Here is a 26501-nt window from a genome sequence, read left to right on the forward strand (position 1 = left end):
CATCAAGGAAATGGTTAATTTAAAGAAAACACTGATGGGGGAATCTAAATTGGTAAAGAGGAAGTCAGACTGTTGCTGTTTGCTGATAATATGATCATATTCTAGAAAATCTTAAAATTCTCTTAAAAGCTCCTAGAATTGATAAATGAATTCGGCAAAGTTTCAGGATATAAAACTAATGTACACACATTAGTAGCTCTGCTATACACCAGCAGCAACCAAGCTGAGAATCAGATTAAGAACTCAACCCCTTTTACAATAGCTGCAAAAAAAAAAAAAAAAAAAAACTTAAGAATACACCTAACCAAAGAGATGAAAGACCTCTATAAGGAAAATTACACTGCTAAAAGAAATCATAGACAACACAAATGGAAACACATCCCAAGCTCTTAGATGGGTAGAATCAATATTGTGAAAATGACCATACTGCCAAAGCAGTATGCAAATTCAATGCAATTCCCATCAAAATACCATCATTCTTTACAGAACTAGAAAAAGCAATCCTACAATTCACGTGGAACCAAAAAATAGCTGGCATAGTCAAAGAAAGACTAAGCAAAAAGAACAAATATGGAGGAGGCATCACATTGCCTGATTTCAAACTATACTATAAGGCGATAGTCAACAAAAACAAGCATGGTTCTGGTATAAAAATAGGCACCAATGGAACAGAATAGAGAACCCAGAAATAAAGCCAAACACTTAGAGCCAACTGATCATCAACAAAGCAAACAAAAGAAGTGGGGATAGGACATCCTGTTCAACAAATGGTGCTGGGATAATCTGCAAGCCACATGTATAAGAATGAAACTGGGGGCCGGGCGCGGTGGCTCAAGCCTGTAATCCCAGCACTTTGGGAGGCCGAGGCGGGTGGATCACAAGGTCAAGAGATCGAGACCATCTTGGTCAACATGGTGAAACCCCGTCTCTACTAAAAATACAAAAAAAAATAGCTGGGCATGGTGGTGCGTGCCTGTAATCCCAGCTACTCAGGAGGCTGAGGCAGGAGAATTGCCTGAACCCAGGAGGCAGAGGTTGCGGTGAGCCGAGATCGCGCCATTGCACTCCAGCCTGGGTAACAAGAGCGAAACTCCGTCTCAAAAAAAAAAAAAAAAAAAAAAAAAAAAGAATGAAACTGGATCCTCATCTTTTACCTTACGCAAAAATCAACTCGAAGTGGATCAAAGACTTAAATCTAAGATGTGAGACCATAAAAACTCTAGAAGATGACACTGGAAAAACCCTTCTATACATTGGCATAGGCAAAGACTTCATGACCAAGAACCCAAAAGCAAATGCAACAAAAACAAACCCAAAAGCAAATACAACCAAAACAGACAGATGGAACTTACTAATAATTGAACTAAAAAGCTTCTGCACAGCAAAAGAAACAATCAGCTGAGTTAACAGACAACCCATAGAGTGGGAGAAAACCTCAATTTATACATTCAACAAAGGACTAATATCCAGAATCTTCAAGAAAGTCAGACAAATCAGCAAGAAAAAATTCCATTTAAAAGTGGGCTAAAGAGATGAATGGACAGTTCTCACAAGAATACAGATGTCCAACAAACATGAAAAAATACTCAACAGCACTAATTTTCAGGGAAATGCAAATCAAAACCTCAATGTGATACCACCTTACTCCTGCAAGAAGAACCATAATCAACAAATGAAAAAATAATAGATGTTGGCGAGGATGTGGTGAACCAGGGACACTTTCACACTGCTGGTGGGAATGTAAACGTACAACCACTACAGAAAACTGTGGAGATTCCTTAAAGAACTAAAAGTAGTACTATCATTTGATCCAGCAGTCCCACTACTGGGTATCAGAGGGAAAAAGTCATTAAATGAAAAAGATACTTGCACATGCCTGTTTATAGCAGCACAATGCACAATGGCAAAAATATGCAACCAGCCCAAATGCCTATCAGCTAGTGCAGGCGTCCCCAAACTACGGCTCATGGGCCGCATGCGGCCCCCTGAGGCCATTTATCCGGCCCCCCACCGCACTTCAGGAAGGGGCACCTCTTTCATTGGTGGTCGGTGAGAGGAGCACAGTTATGTGGCGGCCCTCCAACGGTCTGAGGGACAGTGAACTGGCCCCCTGTGTTAAGTTTGGAGATGCCTGAACTAGTGGATAAAGAAACTTTGGTACACACACCCCCACACACACCCACACCATGGAATACTACTCAGCCATGAAAAGGAATGAAATAATGGCATTTGCAACAACTTGGATGGAATTGGAGAATATTATCCTTTTTTTTTTTTTTTTTTTTTTGAGACATAGTCTTGCTCTATCGCCCAGGCTGGAGTGTAGCGGTGTGATCTTGGCTTACTGCAATGTCTGCTTCCTTGGTTCAAGTGATTCTCTCACCTCAGCCTCCCAGGTAGCTGGGATTACAGGCATGCATCACCACGCCTGGCTAATTTTTATAATCTTAGTAGAGACTGGGTTTTACCATGTTGACCAAGCTGGTCTTGAACTCCTGATCTCAGGTGATCCGCCTGCCTCTCAAAGTGCTGGGATTACAGGTGTGAGCCACTGCACCAAGCCTAGAAACTATTATTCTAAGTGAAGCAACTCAGGAATGGGAAACCAAACACTGTATGTTCTCAATCATAAGTGGTAGCTAAGCTATGAGGATGCAGAGGCATAAGAATGATGCATTGGACTTTGGGGACTTAGGAGAAGGGGTGGGAGGGGGATGAAGGAAAAAAAGACTATACATTGGGTACAGTGTAACTGCTCAGGTGATGGGTGCACCAGAATCTCAGAAATCACCACTAAACTTATTCATGTAACCAAACATCACCTGTCCCCCAAAAACTTAGTGAAAAAAAAATGATAGACTGGACAGGGGAAATGTGGCACATATATACCAGGGAATATTATGCAGCCATCAAAAATGATGAGTTCGTGTTCTTTGTAGGGACAGGGATGAACCTGGAAACCATCATTCTCAGCAAACTGACACAAGAACAGAAAATCAAATACCGCATGTTCTCACTCACAGGCGGGTGTTGAACAATGAGAACACATGGACACAGGGAGGGGAGCATCACACACTGGGGTCTGTTGGGGGGAAATAGGGGAGGGACAGTGGGGGGTGGGGAGTTGGGGAGAGAGAGCATGGGGAGAAATGCCAGATATAGGTGACGGGGAGGAAGGCAGCAAATCACGCTGCCATATGTGTACCTATGCAACAATCTTGCATGTTCTTCACATGTACCCCAAAACCTAAAATGCAATTAAAAAGAAAAAAAAAATCACTGATGAGCTGCCCATGTACATTCATCCCCGGAAACCAAGAGAAACCTGAGCAATTTATTCCTCCATCTGGAACCAAAATGTTCTTTATAGATAATAGTTTTTCTACTCGTTTGTTTTGAAATTTGAGCCATTTTGATACATTTAGCTGCAGTCAATTCATTTTAATCACTGTATAGTATTGCATTTAGGTCAACTTTAGTACTGCATAAGGCCAACTAGTATAGAGTTTACAGATAAAATACAAGACACCCAGTTCAGTGTGAGGTTTTTTTTTTTTTGAGATGGAGTCTCGCTCTATTGCCTTACTGCAGTGCAGTTGCACAATCTTGGCTAACTGCAGCCTCTACATCCCAGGTTCAAGCAATCCTCCTGCTTTAGCCTCCCAAGTAGCTGGGAATGCGTGCACCATCACACCCTGTTAATTTTTGTATTTTTTGTAGAGACAGAGTTTTACCATGTTGGCCAGACTGGTCTTGATGACCTCAAGTGATCCAGCCACCTCAGCCTCCTAAAATGCTGGGATTACCGGTGTGAGCCACCGCGCACAGCCTAAGTATAACTTTTAATAAACAACCATTTTTACATGGAATGTCCTTATGCGAAGAAATTATCCGTTATCTGAAATTCACATTTAACTGGGTATCCCGTATTTTTATTTGCTCACTCTGGCAACCCTAAACTGATGAGACTGTTGAATCAGATTGTCTTGTTTAATGTAATTTAGCCTTGAGAAGAAATCCAATTACTTGTACAGAATAATCATTTATTAAATCTACGAGGAAGTTCCTTGAGCTTTTCACAATAGAACTTTTCAACATGTATTCTACATGACACAGATTACAAAATGAAGATAGCTTCATAATTATGTTAAGTACAAATACCAAAATTATAAACGTTACCCTTACCTGTTTAAAGAAATAACATAATGGATCTATATGAATCAAAAAAGTTTTTCTGTGCTTGTCAATAGGGAAAACATCATTTGATTTTATAATAAAATTTAAAGGACTAAAAAATTTCTTTTTTTTTTTTTTTTTTTTTTGAGACAGAGTGTCGCTCTTGTTACCCAGGCTGGAGTGCAATGGCACGATCTCGGCTCACCGCAACCTCCGCCTCCTGGGTTCAAGCAATCCTCCTGCCTCAGCCTCCTGAGTAGCTGGGACTACAGGCACGCGCCACCATGCCCAGCTAATTTTTTGTATTTTTAGTAGAGACGGGGTTTCACCATGTCGACCAGGATGGTCTCGAACTCTCGACCTCGTGATCCACCCGCCTCGGCCTCCCAAAGTGCTGGGATTACAGGCTTGAGCCACCGCGCCCCGCAGGACTAAAAAATTTCTATGAAAACATTAAGCATACATTGTTACAAATTCCTCATTAGGACAAACTCCATTCTAAGAATCATCCAAACTTCACTAATGATGGATGTCATCACTTAATTGTATTCTTCCTTTAATGTGATAAAAATCTGTGTGTAACCACTTGAAAGTAATGGGCGAGGGAAGAACAAACGGAGAGGAAAGAACAAACAAGGAGAAGGAAACACAGCTCATCAATTTAAGAATATTTTAAAATGAGAGTGTTAAACAAGTCTACTTTAATACTTTTCAAATGATATTTTAACATTATTACTTTTTTGAGAAAAGAACCTTGGCTGGCACAATGGCTCAAGCCTGTAATCCCAGCACTTTGGGAGGCCGAGGCGGGTGGATCACGAGGTCAAGAGATCGAGACCATCCTGGTCAACATGGTGAAACCCCGTCTCTACTTAGAATACAAAAAATTAGCTGGGCATGGTGGCGCGTGCCTGTAATCCCAGCTACTCAGGAGGCTGAGGCAGGAGAATTGCTTGAACCCAGGAGGCGGAGGTTGCGGTGTGCCGAGATCGCGCCATTGCACTCCAGCCTGGGTAACAAGAGCGAAACTCTGTCTCAAAAAAAAAAAAAAAAAAGCTATTGCAGCATAAAAGAGGGCACTATTCTGGTGGTAGTGAGAAGTCAGCAAAAGCTTCACAGGAAAGTGGCTCTTGAGGCAGCTCCTGACAAGTAGCGCTGAGACTGGTAGGCAAACAGGAGCAAAAGGGACAAATGGGCAGGTTGCCTGACTGGCCCTGACTGACTTGGATCCTGCATCAGATCTACTCTTGCTCTGGCTCATTACCTGGATCATTTCTACCAATCTCCCCTCCTCCGTGTGCTTGGAATACTATACTCTCCATATCTCTCCTTCTTTCCCAGCCAATTCATAATCTTCGCTGGTCTTCAGTTTTACTGTTGCTTTCTGTGCAAAGCCTTCCCAGACCACCCTTGCCCTCAAACGAGTGGGCTCTGTATCACTATCTCATGGCACACCATAACTTCCTATGTCTATTATGCCTGTACTACACGAGTTTGGATAAGCAGAGACTGTAATAAAAAATAATAATTACATGAGTTAACTGTTTAACATCTACAACATTACTATACCATGATTATACATTCCATGAAGTAAAGGACTTTTTTTCTGTCTTATTCACTGTTGTGGCTCCTGGGCCTTAAGCTTATGCTTGGCACATAGAAGATATTCAATAAATCGGTAATTAATGAATTATGTTAATAGTTTTTACATATGGTTGAATATAGCTTTGAATGCTTTCACAATTTTGATAGCTGTTAAAACAGGGCTTATAAGAAAGGTGTACAAGCAAATTGGGCAATCCGTATAGATTTTCATAATTTAAAGCAATTTCATAGAAGGCATAGTATGTAATAGTCTTTTAATGTGCTAAGTGCAACCATCTTTCTTAATCAAAGAGGAAAACTAGAAATTTAATACAAAAAAACAATAAAAGCACATAATGGCCAGCTGGGTACAGTGACTCATGCCTATAATCCTTGCACTTTGAGAGACCAAGGCAGAAGGATCACTTGAGCTCAGGAGTTCAAGACCAGCCTCAGCAACATAGCAAGACCCTGTCTCTACAAAAAATTAAAAATTAGCCAGGTGTAGTAGCACATGCCTGTAGTCCCAGCTACTCAGGAGGCAGAGGTGAGAGGATCTCGAGCCCAGGAGGTGGAGGCTGAAGTGAGCCATGTTCACATCACTGCCCTCCAGCCTAGGCGATAGAACAAGACCCTGTCTCAAAAATTGAATAAATAAATTTTAAATAAAAGCATGCTATGCAATATTAAAACAGAAACCTCTATAATCTTTTAAATAACTTGATTTTATAGATGGCAACTTCCATTATACCATTAAAGAGTGCCTTTATAATTTTACTTACTTTTTTTTTTTTTTTTTTTTTGAGAAAGACTCTTGCTCTGTCACCAAGCCGGAGTGCAGCAGCGCAATCTCGGCTCACTGCAACCTCCACCTCCCAGTTTAAAGCGATTCTTCTGCCTCAGCCTCTTAAGTAGCTAGGACTACAAGTGTGTGCCACCATGCCCAGCTAATTTTTGTATTTTTAGTAGAGACAGGGTTTCACCATGTTGGCCAGGATGGTCTCCATCTCTTGACCTTGTGATCTGCCTGCCTCATCCTCCCAACATGCTGGGATTACAGGCATGACCCACCACACCTGGTGTGTATTTTTACTTTATTAGTCATATATGAGAGGGATCTATTCAAAGTTTAGCTAAACTGAAAATATGCTCAATATTTGAAATATCACATCCAGTTAATATCCACTTAATTTCACAATCCTTTCTAGCCTCCAGACAAAAGAATTTTAACAGTGTTTATCAATTCAATGAATACACAGTTTTGTTCTCTGTAGCAACATACCAGTACTTCATGACCAAATGTGTATCAATTAGAAGGGACAGTACTCAAGCTGATTATTTATCTCACATTTATTGAATTGCTATAGCAGGAAATCATTAAAATATCTAATGTATAAATCTAAAGTTGCCTCTTAGGTCCAACTGGATTTAAATGACACTTTTTTTTTCATTTTTATAATTAGTAGAAATATTTTATTGTAAAGTCTGAAAAGTATACTAAAATGCTTGGTTTTGTGAAATCTGATTTTTCAACTGTAAGTTACGAGCACTTAGGAAAAAAGCAGTCATTTAAATGAAAACTAAAAATATAAAGCCGATGTTTAAAACATGGCCTTTATTAATACTGCCCGCTGAGCTCCATTTTTATTTTACATTGAAATATTTCTGCTTTGCAAAGAAAAGACAGAAAAGTGCATTTTACAAGAGTACTTTTTTTGTTTTTAATTCTCTGAGAAAATGGAAGGAATCTGAATCACAAGTTCACAATGTGGTAAAATGAAATTAAGAAACAATGATTTCAGTAATGCTATGCCATCACTAGTGTTTAGCTCTGACTTTTTTTTGTAAATCAGATCCTGATATACAGTCTAGAGCATCTAGGTTATTATTCTACAGCATATTAAACACAGAAAAGGAGGTTTAAAAAAAAACCCCTTTCAATGTACAAACATGAATTTAAAAATTGCTTTTAAAAAATCACCTTTTTACATAACGTATATGCAAAACTGCTTTAAATACATGATTTTGGAAGAATTATTTACAAAATGTATCAGTCTGTGGAACAATTCACAGACAAAGCATACATAGTTGCTTTACTTAGTTGTTGCATCTCAACTTTGGGAGATATAAATTCATTCGGCAGTATAGCAAACATAAAAACTGTGACAAAGTATCTTAAGGGCAACCAAAAATTTGATCCTCAAAACAGTTTAAATACTAGGACTGCCAAAGTTTCTAAACAAGGACATACTTTAATGATCCAGATGCCCATTTATAGTTCTATACTGTTAGACAGACTGAGACAGACTCCAACACAGGCAAAGCTGCAGGATGCAACCTCCTGTAAAAAGGACAGCTGAGAGCTATTGTCATCCAAAGAGTGAATTAACCTAGAATTTTCTTTTTTCAATTTTATTAATATTTTAAAAAATACATAAAAATACAACATCCAATGTCTGAATAAATATATTTAACAAGTTGCAAGATAATACCTTATTTTACACAAAATTTTCAGCTTTAGAAATCTTGTTAAATAACTTCATTGTTGTTATATATTTCATTTTTGTCTTTTTGTAACAAAATAAAAACTCTGAAATTACATAGAAAAAAGACAAAATATTTTTGTCAAGGGATAAGATAGTCCACTGAAAACTTATTCACAATTCCACTGTAAACATTAATAAACATTAAAATATTTGCATAATTGTGTGCTCAAAAATCCTATAAAAAGTGGAAGACTTATTACAACTGTAGTTTTCAGTCAACTACACTTCCTTTCACAATTTATTTTGTCCCATTTACACCTTTAATCTTGGGCACACTGCTGAACATATACTTTGGCAGTTCTAAATAGCAAGTGCTTCCACAAAAATAAAAAAAACCAACAATAATGAAAAAAAAAAAACAAAAAAAAAAAACCCACAACGTAAACCCCCTACTCACCAAGTGTTCAAATACATCTTAGTGAAAGTGCAGCAGTAACTATTCAGCCGAGTAATATTTTGATGTTTATCATGTGCACTTGCTTGTCTATGATTTCTATAACACCTGAAAGCTTTATTATACAAATTCAAATTTGCTAAGTGCCCTTTTTTCTATATCACAAGTGAAAAAAAAAAAGTAAAGAGGAAAATTATGACAAATATGGCAGGCTGCTTAATCTTCACTTATCAGCTTATTTTTTGCAACAAGAAAAAAGAAGAGAGAGGGGAATAGATACAATCCAGCCTGGAAAGTATACAGGATATACTTAGCAATGTCAAACCAGTTGAGTGCTTTCTGTGGTTGTAATTCAGGGTTGGGGATTTATGTCCATGGCAGCAAACTGCTGGGAAGACAGAGAACACATTTATCACCTGCATTCTACAGCAAGTACATTTTGTGGGGGAGATGATGATGAAGGACTCATTCCAGTGTCTGATGAAGCAGATGACATGGAGGCTCCTGCATGAGACACTGTGGAATTAAAACAGCTATGTTAGACCCAAAAACTATTATACAAAGATACCCAGCTAACAGCAAATAAGAAATAAAATTCTTAACATTATTCACCTTATCACAGGCCTCTTATATATTACAAGAAGGAGTAACAAATTGTCAGCAAAAATTTTGTTTGGCTCATTAAGTGGAGTTAGTCTTTGTTCAGTTAAGTAACTCAGCAATTAAAAAGACGTCACAAAATGTAAACATTAAAGAGACAAAAACTCTTAAACCTCTAGTTGAGAGATCCCAAGAAGGAACTTCGCTTGCCCTAAATCACAAACAAGGTTAACATGAGATAAATATAAAAACACATGGGATTTCTGCTTTATCTCCAGATCATAGGAGCATAAGATATTTCACTTAACTCAAAGAATTACCTCTGACAGGTATCAGAATCATGGAGATCAGGATGGAATTAATGATGTATGATATGCAAAAAGTCCTCAAATTGTTTTAACATAATTTTCTCCAGAAGGACATAACACAGATTAGGGATCAGTACTCTGAGCATTAAATGTTTTGCCACTTTTTAAGTTCTTTGCTTTTATCTTCTCTTTCCTTGCAAAACTCATCTTCTTTGCCTTCTTGTCTTCTTTGACTGTTCCTATTTTATTTAAAGTTTTAATTTTTGTTTATTCAAGTATCATTACAACCTCTAGGTCTCAAGCAACCCTCCCACCTCAGCCTTCCAAGTAGCTGAGACTCAGATGCATGCCACCGCACCGAACGAATTTTTTTATTTTTTATAGAGATCGGATTTTGCTATGTTGCCCAAGCTGGTCTCAAACTCCTGGACTCAAGTGATCCTCCCACCGTGCTAGAATTATAAGCATGAGCCACCATGCCCAGCCAACAAATCACTCCAATCTAAATTTAATAACTCATTATAAAAACTTCAGCAAATAAACATGCTGGGCACGGTGGCTCACGTCTGTAATCCCAGCACTTTTGGAGGCCAAGGTGGGTGGATTACAAGGTCAGAAGTTCAAGACCAGTCTGGCCAAGACAGTGAAAGCCCATGTCTATTACAAGTATAAAAAAATTAAGCCGGGCACGGTGGCTCACGCCTGTAATCCCAGCACTTTGGGAGGCTGAGGCGGGTGGATCACGAGGTCAAGAGATCGAGACCATCCTGGTCAACATGGTGAAACCCCGTCTCTACTAAAGATACAAAAAAAAAAAATTAGCTGGGCATGGTGGTGCGTGCCTGTAATCCGAGCTACTCAGGAGGCTGAGGCAGGAGAATTGCCTGAACCCAGGAGGCGGAGGTTGCGGTGAGCCGAGATCGCGCCATTGCACTCCAGCCTGGGTAACAAGAGCGAAACTCCGTCTTAAAAAAAAAAAAAAAAAAAAAAAAAAAAAAAAAAAATTAGCCAGGCATGGTGGCAGGCGCCTGTAATCCCAGCTACTCAGGAGGCTGAAGCAAAGAACTGCTTGAATCCGGAGGCAGAGGTTGCAGTGAGCCAAGATCACGCCACTGCATTCCAGCCTAGGTGACAGCGCAAGACTTATCTTAAAAAAAAAAAAAAAAAAAAAAAGTAAGCAAATAAAAATGAGGAAAAGACTACATAGGCTGGGCGTGGTGGCTCATGCCTACAACCTCAGCACTTTGGGAGGCAAAACCAAGAGGATCACTTAGACCAGGAGTTTGAGACCAGCCTGAGCCATATGGCAAGAATGTGTCTCTACAAAAAAACTAAAAAGTTAGCTGGTTCTGGTGGCTGGCACATGTGGTCCAAGCTACTTGGGAGGCTGAGGTGGGAGGGCTGCTTGAGCCCAGGAGTCTAAGGCTGCAGTAAGCTGTGATCATGCCACTGTACTCCAGTCTGGGTGACAGAGCCTATTTCAAAAAAAAAAAAAAAGTAATAAAAAAAAGTCTGTCTGTCTGGGCACAGTGGCTCACGTCTGTAATCCCAACACTTTGGGAGATCGAGGTGGGTGGATTACTTGAGGTCAGGAGTTGGAGACCAGCCTAGTCAACATGGTGAAACCCCATCTCTACTAAAAATACAAAAAGTATCTGGGTGTGGTGCCAAGTGCCTGTAATCACAGCTACATGGGAGGCTGAGGCAGTAGAATCACTTGTACCTGGGAGGCGGAGGTTACAGTGAGCCCAGACCACGCCATTGCACTCCAGCCTGGAAAACAAGAATGAAACTCCCTCTCAAAAAAAAAAAAAAAAAATTATCTGAAATATATGTCACTTTTAGGAAACTGACCCCAGAGCAGTGGTGGGTTCTCTGAAGAAATTTTAATTTGCTTATCTGTTCTTTTCTTTTTATATTCAAAAGTTCTATAAAGACTTCTTGCTATTTACAGTTTATAAAAGACATGAGAAGTCTGATCTCTTTCCATTTGTTCTACCCTGTTCCTATTTTTAGGAATTAAAAACTGCTGGAGGACAATGGTCAAGACCACACATGATGGGTCACTCTACCAGAAAGTCATCCTCTAAATTTCTACTAGAGGCAAAAAACTTCTCTCAACATAATCAACCCTATCAGGTAATTTACCTTTTATTTTGTTTTTAAGGCACATCCCTTCTGGAGCTCTCCCCTCCTGTTCTATCCTATTCCTGGAATAGTTGCTTTCTAGGCCTGCTATGCAGTGGTCATCTTACAGCTTCCATTTGCCATCACCTTGAGATATTCCTTCACTATTTTCCTGTGTAGGATTCCTTGTTTGCTAGATCCCATGTCTTCTTAGCTTGCCTTCTAGTTTCCAGGACTACCACTGAGAATCTGATGTAAGACACCTGATGCTGTTCTGAGATACATTTCTTTTTATATATGTATCTCTATATGGTAAATTTTTAGAATCTACTTTTTTTTTTTTTTTTTTTTTTTTTTTTGAGAGAGAGAGAGTTTCACTGTGTCACCCAGGCTGGAGTGAATTAGTGTGATCTCAGCTCACAGCAGCCTCTGCTTCCGGGTTCAAGCAATTCGCAAGCCTCAGCCTTCTGAGTAGCTGGGATTATAGGCATGTGCCACAATGCCCAGCTGATTTTTGTATGTTTAGTAGAGATAGGATTTTGTCATGTTGGCCAGGCTGGTCTCAAACTCCTGGACTCAGGTGATCTGCCTGCCTCCGCCTCCCAAAATGCTGGGATTACAGGTAAGAGCTCCTGTGCCTGGCCTAGAATCTATTCTTTATCCATAGGATTCTGAAATTTTATATGCTTTGGTGATTTTCACCCCCATTATTTATAGAGGGCACAGTGAGTCCTTTCAATCTTCTAACTCATATCCTTCAGTTCTAGAATTTTAAAACATTTCTTTGATGACAACTTCCTCTTATGTTTATTCTACTCTCCTTCTAGAAATCCTATGATTCAGAAGTTGGATTTCCTCACCAGATCTCTTATTTCTCTCATTTCTTCTCTCCTATTGTCTTTTTGACCCTCTAGTGGGATTTCTTCAGTTTTGTTATTACTTCCATTAATTTTTTTAAATTCCTGCTATCATATTTTAAAGATATCCTTCTTGTTCTCTCAATTTTTAAAATAGTTTTACTTTTGTTTCAAGGTGGCAATATCTTTTCCTTTATCTCTGGATACAAACCGAACATCCCTAATCCATAACTCCAAAATCCGAAACTTTTGAGCACCAAGAGGATGCCACAAGTGGAAAATTCCACACATAAGCACTTACCACAAACTTTGTTTCATGTACAAAATTATTTCATGTACAAAATATTATAGAAAATTACCTTCAGGCTATGTGTATAAAGTATCTATGAAACATAAATGAATTTTGTGTTTAGACTTGGGTACTATCACCAAGCTATTTCATTATGTACAAATATTCCAAAATCTGAAAAAAACAAAAAATCCAAACACTTCTAGACCCAAGCATTTCAAATAAAGGATACTCAACTTGTATTAACTATTAAGCACAGTTTTGTGCTATTTTTTTTTTAATATGGTATATTATCTGTTTTTGCCAGTTCCTTTTTAGTCTCTTTTTTCCACTTTGGCTTCTGCCTTTATGTAGAGGCTTTCCTCAAATGTCTGGTCATGTGGCTTCCATATTTAACATTAAAAGCTGACTGCAAGCTGTGTATGAGCATCGGGGCTTTTCTTCTTCTTTTTTTTTTCCATAGACGGGGTTTCATCATGTTGGTCAGGCTGGTCCTGAACTCCCGACCTCAGATGATCCACCCGCCTTGGCCTCCAAAGTGCTTGGATTACAGGCGTGAGCCACCACGCCCAGCCAGGGCTTTTCAATATGGACAATGCACATGTAGTGATTGGCAAGGATCTTGATTTTTGTTTGAGAAACATCTAAATAGTAGGTCATTTTTCTTCAGCTAGTCATTTTCTTTAGAAGAATCTTCTAATCTCCTCCCAGGAATAAGCATAACCTTGGCTGCCAGCTTTCAGAGAGCCAAGAGGATAGACCTTGGGTTAGGAGAGGGACAGCAGTCTATTCAATATGCAAACTTTTACTCCATCCATTATTTTGGCCTAGCACTTAATCATTACCCTCAGCTATGGCTGGTGCCTCCAAGTCTGCAAGCCTACTGATGTCCTCACCCTCTGTTAAGTTAATCTATTTTCTGCTCAAGTTGGGTTGAGGTAGACTTGCTTCACTGATGGGAAGAGGAGATCCAGTATCTCCTTCCATTTTCAACCAATCCCATTTTTCAGCATCATCCCATATCCCTTCTGAGAACTTTTCTGGGGTTACATGGTATGAATTGGCTTGCTTCTTGTTGTTTTGTATCACTACAAGGGCAAGAAAGCTTAGTTTTAGCATTATCTCATTTGCTAAGACAGTTAAAGTAGTCCATCTGTTAAGCAGCTTCCAAAAGATACACTGTTGACAATTTTTTGTCTGCTGTGGTCATTCTCTTGTCCTTTTGAGTTTAGGGCTTTTAATTTCCTTTACTATTATTTTAGCAAGGCTTGCGGATAGATTGTATATGGACATGTCCATGTTTAACCAGAAGTGATCCTACAACTACCAAAGGGGTAGCTCAGACACTACTCCCTCTCTGTGATTACTCCAAACCTCTCCTTCCACTAACTCCTATACTTGTTAATATCATTCTTAGGGTACACACTGTTCAACTAGATGTTAAGATCTTTGAGATGATAGTCTGTATCTAATACATTTCTGTACTTCTACCACCTGGCAAAGTGCCTGGCACATGGCACATACTCATTAAAGTTGCCGAGCTACATTATCTTATAGTTTAGTTGCTTAGGAAATGATTTATAATCCCAAAAAGATCATCTCCTTGAGGATAAGCCTTATGTCTAATTCATTTTGGTTAGCCCCATAACATAGTACCTGTTAACAGGTGCCAATAAATGTACGTTGAGCAAAGAGTGAATTTCAGAAGGATTAAGCTTTACTTAAGAATCTCCCACATTTAGAACAATCACACGTTTTGAAAAACAGTTCGTACTCCCTTTTAAGGGAGTCATTCTGATTAACTCAGTTGCCAACCTACTCAACAAGAGAAAACACTAGGAATTTAAAAACAGCAATTAATGAATGTGTACTATATTCAAAGAGTATCAAATTGACATCTTCTAAAATGATAGGATATAGTTTTCAAATATATGTGGAGAAAAATTATAATAAAATTACCTTCCCTGTCTTTCTTTTTTAATCTTTTTCTCCTCCTGTCTATGGTTGCAACTTCAGACTTCAAAGACATATAATATTTTCTGATTTCTTGTAGTTTTTCTTGGAGAAATGAGATTCTCTCTGTACTGTTCATATTATCTAATTCATCTAAAAGGGGGGGAAAAAGTTAATTTGGATTTTAAAATAATTCTGTGAGAAAAAAGATGGCAGTGCTATCAAAGGTCTAACTCATAAATTAACAAAAGCTTTAGTTTACTAAAATCTACAACAGTAAGCTAAATAAGACTGTAAACAGGGAAGATGTGAATTAAATACATGATTAAGAATTATTTCTAGATCCCAAATTTTCTATACTAAATATTTATAACTTAAATGATCAGAAAAACATAAGAAAACAAATCAGCACCAAGCAACCCTGACCTATCTATAATTACACTTATTAGAATAGTTTCTCTGTATTGACATTTTCTTTACTACTACTAGTTATACAGTAGAAATAACCACTGGTTATTTCTAATTGTTAGTGCTACAAAGGGCACTTCAGTTTCACTGATTTATATAAATCATACCTGTCTTACTTAATGTAGACCTTCCTGTAAATCATTATTTATCAAATAAGTTTTATGAAAATACATAGATTTGAACTTAAGATAACACATGGTGATTATTGCTAAGGCAGTATTTGGAATACCTAAATAAATTAATCATTATTCCTTATTTTATTAACATTAATCCAAGTTGGCATTTTAAGATATATTCCACTTTACAGCATTTATCTATCAAGTTTTCCATAAGCTTCTTACTGAGTTGAAAGCTCCACTTATACGTCCTAGGGGATGAATTCGGATGCTTTTCTCTGTGTTTATCTTTCTCTCCATCTTTGATGTGTGGAGATATTCTTGCAGGAGATCGTGCAAGTTTCTGTGGCTTAGATACATTAAGATGCTTTACTGGGGTACATTTACTCGAATTGTCTAGGACAGGAAGATCTTCACTATCACTGCTTTGTCCTATAATAATAAAAAATATTGAGATTAAAAATGATAAAAATCTTAAATATCAAAATGTAACAGACCTAGCAATTACATTTCTTGGTATCCTACAGAAATACTGCACAAATGCACAAAGTTTATAACGGAAAAAAAAAAAACAAAAAACCCTAAATGCTCACCAACAGAGAAATGGTTAAAAATGATAAACTACTAGGCCGGGCGCGGTGGCTCAAGCCTGTAAACCCAGCACTTTGGGAGGCCAAGGCAGGTGGATCACGAGGTCAAGAGATCGAGACCATCCTGGTCAACACGGTGAAACCCTGTCTCTACTAAAAATACAAAAAATTAGCTGGGCATGGTGGCGCATGCCTGTAATCCCAGCTACTCAGGAGGCTGAGGCAGGAGAATTGCTTGAACCCAGGAGGCGGAGGTTGCGGTGAGCCGAGATCGCGTCATTGCACTCCAGCCTGGGTAACAAGAGCGAAACTTCGTCTCAAAAAAAAAATAAAATAAAATAAAATAAAATGATAAACTACTGAATACCTTCCTAAAGTTGTTAAAAAGAATGAGCTATAAAATGAGTTCATCATAAAAATGGCAAAATATCTAGTATAATACTGTTAAATGAAAAAGCAAAGTTATAAAACAATACAGTATTGCTCCCTTTATGTTTAAAATAAGCCAACAAACTGCTAAAAATACTAAAAGCTAGCACTGAAAAACACCAACCTGTTCCATTCTTTTCATTTTTGGCTGCAGCACTTGTTCGCTTTGGGGTACGCTTTTGTTTTTTTGCCATTAATCCACTAGTTCCATCACTTGGCCTTTTCTGACCTGAAATAAAGGGAAAGAGAGAACGTGAAAAAAAAAAAAAAAAAAAAAAAGAGCAAGTATATTTATTCAACAGACTACACTGACATTTCTTTCTTTTTTATAAGAAAAGAAGAGAGAAAAGAGAAAGTACTTTACAGATCAACAGTACCTAAAACTCAACAGTTATTTTTGGTTTTAATATAAACACTAACTTATCCCTAGAAAGTTCTTACCCTTCTCTCTGCTCTCTCTCTCTTGTACAATTATACTACAGGTACCAGAGGCAACACTGGTTTCAAATCCATTTGCTGATTCCCTCTCACAGAGACCTTCTTGAGATTCTTCAGCAATACTATCAACTTCAATCGTTATGTCACTCTCACTTTTTACGCTTCGAGACTCATCTTGACTAAGAGTAAGTGGTGAAGCTACTGAAAAGTTATGTTGGACTACAGGAGGTAGGGCAGGTGGAAGAGAAACAAGAGAGTTAGACTCAGAGCTTTCAACTGCGACATTCTCAATGCTGGTCTTATCCTTTTCATCCAAATCATCCAAATCTACTTCATGGCAAACCAAGGTTTCAGGCCCGATCAGAGGCATTGCATCCTCATCTTCTTTTAGTGGAATAATTACAGTTTCTTCAGCTGCACTATCAAATCTTTCACTAGTTAATTGTTGGATGCATTGATTTGACTCTGCTATCAATGATGGCATTCCCTCATTTTCTCTGTCAAAGTGCTGTTCAAAATTTAAGTTTTTTATTCCCTCAGATCCAATACAATCACTGGTTCTTTCTTGAGATACATTATTTGTTATTTCCATTCCATTCTCCATTCTTATTTTTTTCTCTGGTGATGATTGTCCTACCATTTTCCGTTTCAACTTCTTTTCCTTCACACATTGGTCAATTTCATCTTCTGTAGCAGAAGAAAAGTTTTTACTGTCTAATGAAGAAAATTCAAGACTATGAGCTTCTATATGAGGTTCACTTCCTGCTTCATTCTGGCCAAATGATGTAATCTTTATAATTTCTAAAGAAAGATCTTTTGTCTTGCTTCGTCTTCCCTTTCCTTTTGGAGATTTTTCAGCCTCTTTCTTAACTTCTTCTGCTTGTTCCATTTTGTTTCCAAAAATCTGTACTATTTGTTCATTCTCTCCAACTTCTAATTTCAGAGTTTCTAAAGACTGCATTTGAGTCCTATCATTTTCTTTTAATATATGTGCAGAAATCTTTGGATTTTCATCATCTAGTTTATCATCATTGAAATTTTCATTTTTTTCTAGTTCATCTTTAAAAGAAAGTTCTTCGTTTATTAAATTCTTTTCTAAAGCATCTTCTGTGTCACTATCAGATGAACAAGAGTCTGTAAGAGGAAATATTATTATATTATATAGGTTTTTATATTACCAGCATAATTTTATAACAAAAATCTTTAATCATATACCTCTGAATACTCCCTGTAGAAATTTCTGATACAAAATAAATTATAACATTTATGCCAAGAATTTGAAGGGGAGAGGAACTAAATTAAGCTCTAAGTAAAAAGTTACTACATTGCATATTAGTAACTCAAATCTATATAAAAAGTATAATATTTAGGTACAATAGTCCAAAAAAAATCAAAGATTAGTACCTAGACATGAAGTTAATTTGTTAAGTGGTTTGAAATAGCATGTAGGAGGGACATTTGATGGGGATTTTGTATCCTACAAAAAGAATATGACATTCTACTTAAGATAATTGTGGAAAGAAGAGGTTTTTTTTGTTTGTTTGTTTTTGTTTTTTTGAGACAAGGCTGACTCTGTCATCCAGCTGGAGTGATCTCAGCTCAGTGCAAGCTCCACCTCCTGGGTTCAAGCGATTCTCCTGCCTCAGCCTCCTGAGGAGCTGGAATTACAGACATGGGCCACCACGCCCTGCTAATTTTTGTATTTTCAGTAGAGACGGGGTTTTGTCATGCTGGCCAGGCTGGTCTCAAACTCCTGACGTCAAGTAATCTGCCCACCTCAGCCTCCCAAAGTGCTGGGATTATAGGCATGAGACACCGTGCCCAGCAAGAAAAGTTTTTAAAATGGGCAATTGGAATCCCCAAAACTTTAAATACTTTTTTTTTTTTTTTTTTGAAATGGAGTTTTGGACTGTCACCTGGGCTGGACTGCAGTGGCACAATCTTGGCTAACTGCAACCTCCGCCTCCTGGGCTCAAGCCATTCTCCTGCTTCAGCCTCCCTCCTGAGTGGCTGGGATTATAGGCTAGTTCCACCACGCCCAGATTGTTTTTGTATTTTTAGTAAGAGACAGGGTTTCACCATGTTGGCCAGGACGGTCTCGATCTCTTGACCTCGTGATCCGCCCACCTCAGCCTCCCAAAGTGCTGGGATTACAGGCGTGAGCCACCACACCTGGCCAACTTTAAATATTCTTAACAGACAAGAAAGTAGAGCAACAGAAGTTATTCCCTGTAAGTAAGGGAAGTTGTAAAATAATAAAGTAGGGTTCTAAGACTGTATAGGATCTAAAAAATATAAAAATTTTATATTGGCGCACATCCGCATGGTGCACATATCCTCAAGAAGTTCAAAACTACAAACATGAATTTTTTTAAGTGAAAAGGTATATACAGTTTTATTTTGTGGTTTTATCATAAAGAGAATGTAGAATTCATTTTCCTCATGTTTTAAAAAATCCATTTAAATGGTAGTTTAATAAGGCTGGTATGTAGTTTTGTAGACTGTACACTGTATACAGGTATGCCTTCTAAGGGGTTCACTTTGTAGACATCTTACATTTGTATATTATGACAACCTTCCAGCAGATGGCAGTAAAGAGAAAGGCTCTCCTTTTATAATATGCACACAAGCACCATATGGACTAGTAGCACACATGTAGTTCAGAATAGCTTTTTTCTTGAAAGGAGAGAAATTTTTATGTAAGACAACCATTTAAAATTTCTTTTTAGGGGACCAAGTGCAGTGGCTTGTGCCTGTAATTCCAGCATTTCAGGAGGCTGAGGTGGGTAGATTACTTGAAGTCAAGAGTTTGAGACCAGTTAGCCTACATGGTAAAATCCCATTGCTACTAAAAATACAAAAATTAGCCAGGCATTCTGGCGTGCACCTGTAGTTCCAGCTACCTGGGAGGCTGAGGTGGAAGAACTGCTTAAATCCAGGAGTGGAGGCTGCACTGAGCTGAGATTGCATCACTATATTCTAGCCTGGGCAACAGAGTGAGACAGGGTCTTGCTCTGCTACTCAGCCTGGAGTGCAGTGACATGATCACATTTGCTGCAGCCTTGACCTCAAGCAATCCTTTCACCTCAGCCTCCTAAGTGGCTGGGACTACAAGTGTGCACCACCATGCTTGGCTATTTTTTCCATTTTTTGGTGAAAATGGGGTCTGTGTTGCCCTGGCTGGTCTTGAACTCCTGGGCTCAAGTGATCCTTCTGCCTCAGGCTCCCAAAGGGCTGATATTACAGGCATGAGCCACTGTGCTCAGCCTAAAATTTCTTAATTATATTTAAAAGTATACAGAGGTATAAAAGTTATATATAAAAGTATGCAGAGATATAAAATTATATAGAAAATTATATATAAAAATTATATATAAAAGTATACAGAGGTAGAAAAGTGGAAGAAATGAGTACAAGCAGAATAAATATGTTCACCCATATGTATTATAAAACATGCCTGTACCACAGTAGTCTATGTTCTCTTAGAACAACACGGTCTCAGCTTTGCTGAAAGATCCCAGGTGAACAGCACTGAATTTATAGGAGACACTGATACAGGTTTGAAGCAAAGTATAGCACACACTAGGATGCATGGATTGTTAATTCACCTTCTATTAAAATAGATTATTTCTAAGATATTTACGAGAAAAAGTATTCCTCAATGAAAATATCACTAAATTTTAAATAAAAATGATACAGCAAAATATTTTCTTTAAATCAAATTTTAGAGTTTAAATCATATTAGATTAAAAACCTGGGCAATTTACAGGTTGAACATCCCTAGTCCAAAAACCTGAAATCCAAAATGCTCCAAAGTCCAAAACTTTTTGGGCACCAATATGACACCACAAGTAGAAAATTCCACATCTGACCTCATGGGACAGGTTGCATCCAAACACAGGTGCACAACAGTTTCTTCAGCACCCCTAAGCTAGTGTACAGGTAACATTTTGATGAAAACACAGCATCTTAGGTTGAGACTGAAAGCCTGCTGTTGTTTGTTGTCACTGTTGTTTAGCAGCAGATACAGGTATTCGGTGATGCTATTGTGCTGCTTAGTTTCCCCACATACATTATTTTTCCACTGTATTAATTGTAAGCCATATGTTTTACTGTTACGTAATTCTGTATAAATAAGTCAAAGAAAATTGCTTATCAGTAGGTGGCATATAAATTCAGAGTCAAGAATAACAGTGATGCTAAACAATCACAGACTGTGCACACGGGTGGCTGAGACAGTTATACCTTTGTTTTTTTTGTTTTTATTTTTTGAGATGGAGTTTCGCTCGTTACCCAAGCTGGAGTGCAATGGCGCAATCTTGGCTTGCCGCAACCTCCGTCTCCTGGGTTCAGGCAATTCTCCTGCCTCAGCCTCCCTGAGTAGCTGGGATTACAGGCACGTGCCACCATGCCCAGCTAATTTTTTGTATTTTTAGTAGAGACGGGGTTTCACCATGTTGACCAGGATGGTCTCGATCTCTTGACCTTGTGATCCACCCGCCTCGGCCTCCCAAAGTGCTGGGATTACAGGCTTGAGCCACCGCGCCCAGCCCCATACCTTTGTTTTTGATGTTTCAAAGTATACAAACTTTGTTTCATGAACAAAACTATCAAAAATATTAGGGATTTCAGGCTATGGGTATAAGGTATATATGAAACACTAATTTTCATGTTTAGACTTGGGTCCTATCTCCAGGATATCTCATTATATATATGCAAATACTCAAAAAAAAGAAAAAAAAATACAAAACACTTCTAGTCCCAAGCATTTTGGGCAAGGGATACTCAACCTGTACCATGAATATTTCACACAATGGATGTTTTATTATTTATATTATTGATTTTTTTTTAAGTCAGCAATCCTCAAAATTGAGCACCTTCCATTCCATTTGACAGAGGTGAGCTGTCTGGTGTATTGCTGAGAGCACTTCTGGTACCTGATTTTCCTTCACTGTTTGCTGTCTTAGATAAGCCATACGGCATGTTTGATGAAAGGGTTGATTTTAAAGGAGGTCGTCCCCGTTTTGACTTCTGCCTCTCCTCATCCCTCTTTTCGTCCTTTTCACTATCTTCTTTATTCTGGGCAACAACAAAAAAATGTATGAGAAGGGCCAATGCTTTACGAAAAATGAACATTCTACTTCTCCAAAGAAAACTACATCTCAGAAAAGGTTTGATTATTTTATATGTCAATTTCTAGTCTGTGCTTACAGAAGAATCAAGAAGAGTTTTCTGGCTGTTCTGATAGGTCATCAGAACTTATTAATATTAGTATCAGTGAAGTTGGTAGACAATCCTCCACTGCTGGATTTGACTAGCTTAAAGAAACAGTTTCCTAACATATTTTGTATTTATGTAATATGATACTATACAATTTGTAACACTGCAATTACTATATTGTGGCGGTCAGAGTTAGAGCACTGGAAGGCTATACAGCTATTCAGTAGTCCCCAGTGTTCCCTACTATCCCTTGCAGAAAGGAAAGATATCTGCCGTCCAGTAGACAAAACAATGGGCAAATCTCTACAGCAAAGCTTGACAACTGAGGGTACAATTGGCCAGTAGACATGTGTTTTAAAATTTTAGTACTGGCTTCTAGCATTTAAAAGTCAAATTTCACATTTTAAGAAATATAGTGGTCTTGAAAAATCCTGACATCTGGCCACCCTGGGTCTGCATTGCCACAGCAGATGGTTAGGTCCATTCCATCTAAATGAGGAATGTGTCCTCTCCTTTGTCACAATTAGCCCTACTTTACCCTTCTCCTATAAAGCCTCTACAGAAATTTAAGTTTGAAAGCCATCCCCTAGGGGTTGCTGGTTTTCACCTTGGCTGAAACAATGTGGTAATGTGTTACTTTTAAGCTCCTGGGTTATAAAGAGAAAATCACAATTATCTTTAAAGAATTAAGATGATTATTACAATAAGATTTATTAAACAAACACAATTATCATATATGCACATTACTAAGCAAAAGAAGCCAATCTGAAAAGGCTATATGGTGTATGATTCCAATTATATGATATTCTGGAAACGGCAAGAACTATGGAGACAGTAAAAAGATCGGTAGAGGTCAGGGGTTGGGGTAGGGGTAAGAATAAGCAAAACATGGAGGATTTTTGGGGCAGTAAAGCTACTCTGTATGATATATGATACTATAATGATGGATCCAAGTCATTATATATTTGTCAAAACCCATACAATATACAACACCAACAGTGAACCCTAATGTAAACCCATGGACTCTGGGTGACAATAATGCGTCAAAGTAGGCACATCAGTTGTAACAAATATTCCAATCTGGTGGGGGATGCTGACAATTTGGGAAGACTATGCATGCATGGGGCAGAGAGTATATGGGACGTCTATATACCTTGTTCTCAATCTTGCTATGAACCTAAAACTGTTCTTAAAGTCTTAAAAAACACACAATACAATTTGAGTAATTCCTATACATATTATAAAAGACATAATTCAACAAACATACTTTAGCTTTTTTCTTCTGTTTTTTCTTTGGTCCACCTTTGTCCAAAGGCCAGATTATTCTGTCAGCCTTCACCCACTCATCATACCTAAAAAAAAAAAAATAATATATATATATATATATATATATATATATATACACACACACAAACTTCAGAAATCATAACCTGTTTGAAATGTATTTACCAAACAAAAACAACAGTGAGACAGACTAAATAGTTTGTTCCTAGTGTTGGCAGGAATATGAAGGGCACACGGGCTGGTCTGTTGGGAAAATGTGCTAGTAACTGTGCTAGGTGTTCTGTGTATCCAGTGACAGGGAAAGGCAAGAGAATTTCATGAGTTAACGGGTTTAGAGGGAGGTCTTGGAAAGCAAACTCTAGGTTCATGACAATCTGAACTGCTTACACATCTGAGCTTATAATCAGATTCTACACTAGAATTCTTCCTACTGAATGAATAATAGAAAAGCTAAGTCAGACAAATTCACATTTGCAAGGTGATCGGTTTCAGGTTATTCTATCAAGTCCATTTCAACTTTCTTTTCTTCCCCAAAACTCTCTCTAATCTCTAGTATTTCCAATAAAATTTTATTCTGAACTACACTGCTTTAGGACTCTGAACTTTTTTAGAGATACTTGATTTCACCTCTTTTATCTAAGTTTATTTTGTTTAGCTCAAGTTCAAAACTCATTTCCCCTAAACCTTTTCTTAAAATATTTATTTTTAATTTTGTTTTTTATTTTTTAATTTTTTTGATAGAGTTTCACTGTTGTCACTCAGGCTGGCATGCAGTGGTCCCATCTCAGCTCACTGCAACCTCTGCCTTCTGGGTTCAATTGATTTTCATGCCTCAGCCTCCCAAGTAGCTGCGATTATAGATGTCTGCCACCACACCCAGCGTATTTTCGTATTTTTAGTAGAGACGGGGTTTTGCCATGTTAGCCAGGCTGGTCTTCAACTCCTGACCTCAGGTAATCTACCCTCCTTGAACTCCCAAAGTGTTGGGATTACAAGCATTAACCACTGTACCCAGCCATTTTTTTGAGACAGGGTCTCACTCTTGTTGCCCATGATGGAGTGCAGTGGCATAATCTCCTGGGCTCAGTTGATCCTCCCACCTCAGCCTCCTGAGTAGCTGAGACCATGGGTATACGCCATTGCACCAAGCTAATTTTTGTACTTTTTATAGAGACAAAGGTTTCACCATGTTGCTCAGGCTGGTCTCAAATTCCAGAGCTCAAGTTATCTGCCCACCTCAGCCTCCCAAAGTGCTAGGATTATAGGCATGAGCCATTGCACCTGGCCTTCTGAAGAGATTAATAGCACTTCTGAATGTCTATAGTCCAAGTTACTAATAAGGGGTTTCTAAAACTAAGTAACAGTTCTTACATTATATAAATATACAAGTATTTACAAAATTGAGTCAAAATCTAAAAATATGTACATTTAAGTAAAGAAACAACAGGCATTCCTTGCTTTAGACCAGGAGTGTCTACTCTTTTGGCTTCTCTGGGTCACACTGCAGGAACTGTCTTGGGCCACACATCAAATACACTAATGATAGCTGATGAGGTTAAAAAAAGCACGAAAAAAAAAATCTCATGTTTTAAGCAACTGTATGAATTTGTGTTGGGCCGTATTCAAAGCCATCTTGGGCTGCATACAGCCTGTTTGGACAAACTGGCTTTAGACTGTAGCTTGTTAATAGAAACTCAAGTATCTGAGCCGGGCACAGTGGCTCATGCCTGTAATCCCAGCACTTTGGGAGTCCGAAGTGGGCAAATCACAAGGTTAAGAGATCAAAACCATCCTGGCCAACATGATAAAACCCCATCTCTACTAAAAAATACAAAAGTTAGCTGGGCATGTTGGCACATGCCTGCAGTCCTGGCTACTTGGGAGGATGAGACAGGTGAATCGCTTCAACCCGGGAGGCAGAGATTGCAGTGAGCCCAGATTGCACCACTGCACTCCAGCCTTGCGACATTCTGTCTCAAAAAAAAAAAGAAAGAAAAAAAGAACCTCATGTATCTAGAAACCACGTTCTTGCTTTGTAAACCAGTTACCGTGGAGATGTACAAAGTAAGGACATGGTTCCTGTATGCATGTATTTCAGTTGACATGGTACTATGACTACCTGTACAGATGCTTCTTTACTTATGATGCCATTATGTCTTGATAAAGTCATTAAAAACTGAAAATACCCTAAGTCGAAAATGCATTTAATATATCTAGCCTACCAAACATCACAGCTTAACTTCGCCTACCTTAAACATGCTCAGAACACTTATATTAGCCTAGAGTTGAAGAAAACCATCTAATACAAAGCCTATTCTATAATAGTCTTAAATATCTCATGTAATTTATTCAATACACTGTAGAGTACAGTACTGGTTAATTACTCTCACGATTTCTTGGCTGTTTGCTGTGCTTGCCGCCACTGCACAGTCTGATGAGAGAGTATCATACTGTGTATCGCTAGCCCAGGAAAAAAAATCAAAATTCAAAATTCTAAGTATGGTTTCTACTGAATGCATACAGCTTTTGAATCATCTTAATTTTTTAAAAAATTGTTGAACCACTGTAAGTTAGGAACTGCCTGTACTATGATTTGAAAACTATCTCTTACTCATTAACATAGTATCTAGTTTCTTAAACGGGACTGGCTATGAGCATAGTACTAAACTTTTAAATATCTGTACTTTATTAACTTATACAGAAATGTTTATTCATTTGAACATTTCCTGAGGACCTACTAGTATACAATGTTATCAGGAAGTATGTAGAGAATAAACATGGCCTAAGTTCTCATGTAACCCATAGTCTATTATAAAAGATAGACATAGAGTAACATCAAGTAGAGTCTGTTAAGTGCAGTAAGAGAGTTATGTATCTGATCCAGGACTAACAAAGGAATAACACTGTCCAATTCCACAATTTCATAGGAAGTATCGGACGACCAGGAAGCATAGGCCTGATTTATAGTGTACTTTGTCCAGGCCACTCTGGACAAAGCAGTATGTCATGTAGGTACTTCTAGCACTAATACTGCTAACTAAGGATAGTCCTGGGATTTCTCAATAGAGACCAAGACTCTTTTCACTTCTCACACTTGCAGATACTCCCATTTCAGAAATCTG

The 26501-nt window shown here is 38.2% G+C and overlaps 1 protein-coding gene across 5 annotated transcripts in view; it reads right to left on the minus strand.

Annotated features, from left to right (window-relative positions):
* Positions 1-5163: 5163 nt before the first annotated feature.
* ARID4A (AT-rich interaction domain 4A) overlaps positions 5164-26501 on the minus strand; it is a 74913-nt gene continuing 53575 nt past the window's right edge. For 2 of the 5 annotated variants that reach the window (XM_074393887.1, XM_074393888.1), the window contains exons 18-24: positions 23363-23447; positions 21753-21954; positions 16879-18009; positions 16562-16666; positions 15644-15850; positions 14841-14987; positions 12048-13969 (exon numbers count right to left, since the gene is read on the minus strand). In XM_074393887.1, the coding sequence (XP_074249988.1) occupies positions 13794-13969; positions 14841-14987; positions 15644-15850; positions 16562-16666; positions 16879-18009; positions 21753-21954; positions 23363-23447 (2053 nt within the window). In that variant the 3' untranslated portion in view covers positions 12048-13793. Of the gene's footprint in view, positions 9217-12047; positions 13970-14840; positions 14988-15643; positions 15851-16561; positions 16667-16878; positions 18010-21752; positions 21955-23362; positions 23448-26501 lie in introns of those variants that run through there. The other 3 variants (XM_074393890.1, XM_010341051.3, XM_074393889.1) reach the window with 3 other exon arrangements.

Source organism: Saimiri boliviensis, chromosome 2 (genome assembly GCF_048565385.1).
Source record: "Saimiri boliviensis isolate mSaiBol1 chromosome 2, mSaiBol1.pri, whole genome shotgun sequence".
In the NCBI taxonomy this organism is placed as follows: domain Eukaryota; kingdom Metazoa; phylum Chordata; class Mammalia; order Primates; family Cebidae; genus Saimiri; species Saimiri boliviensis.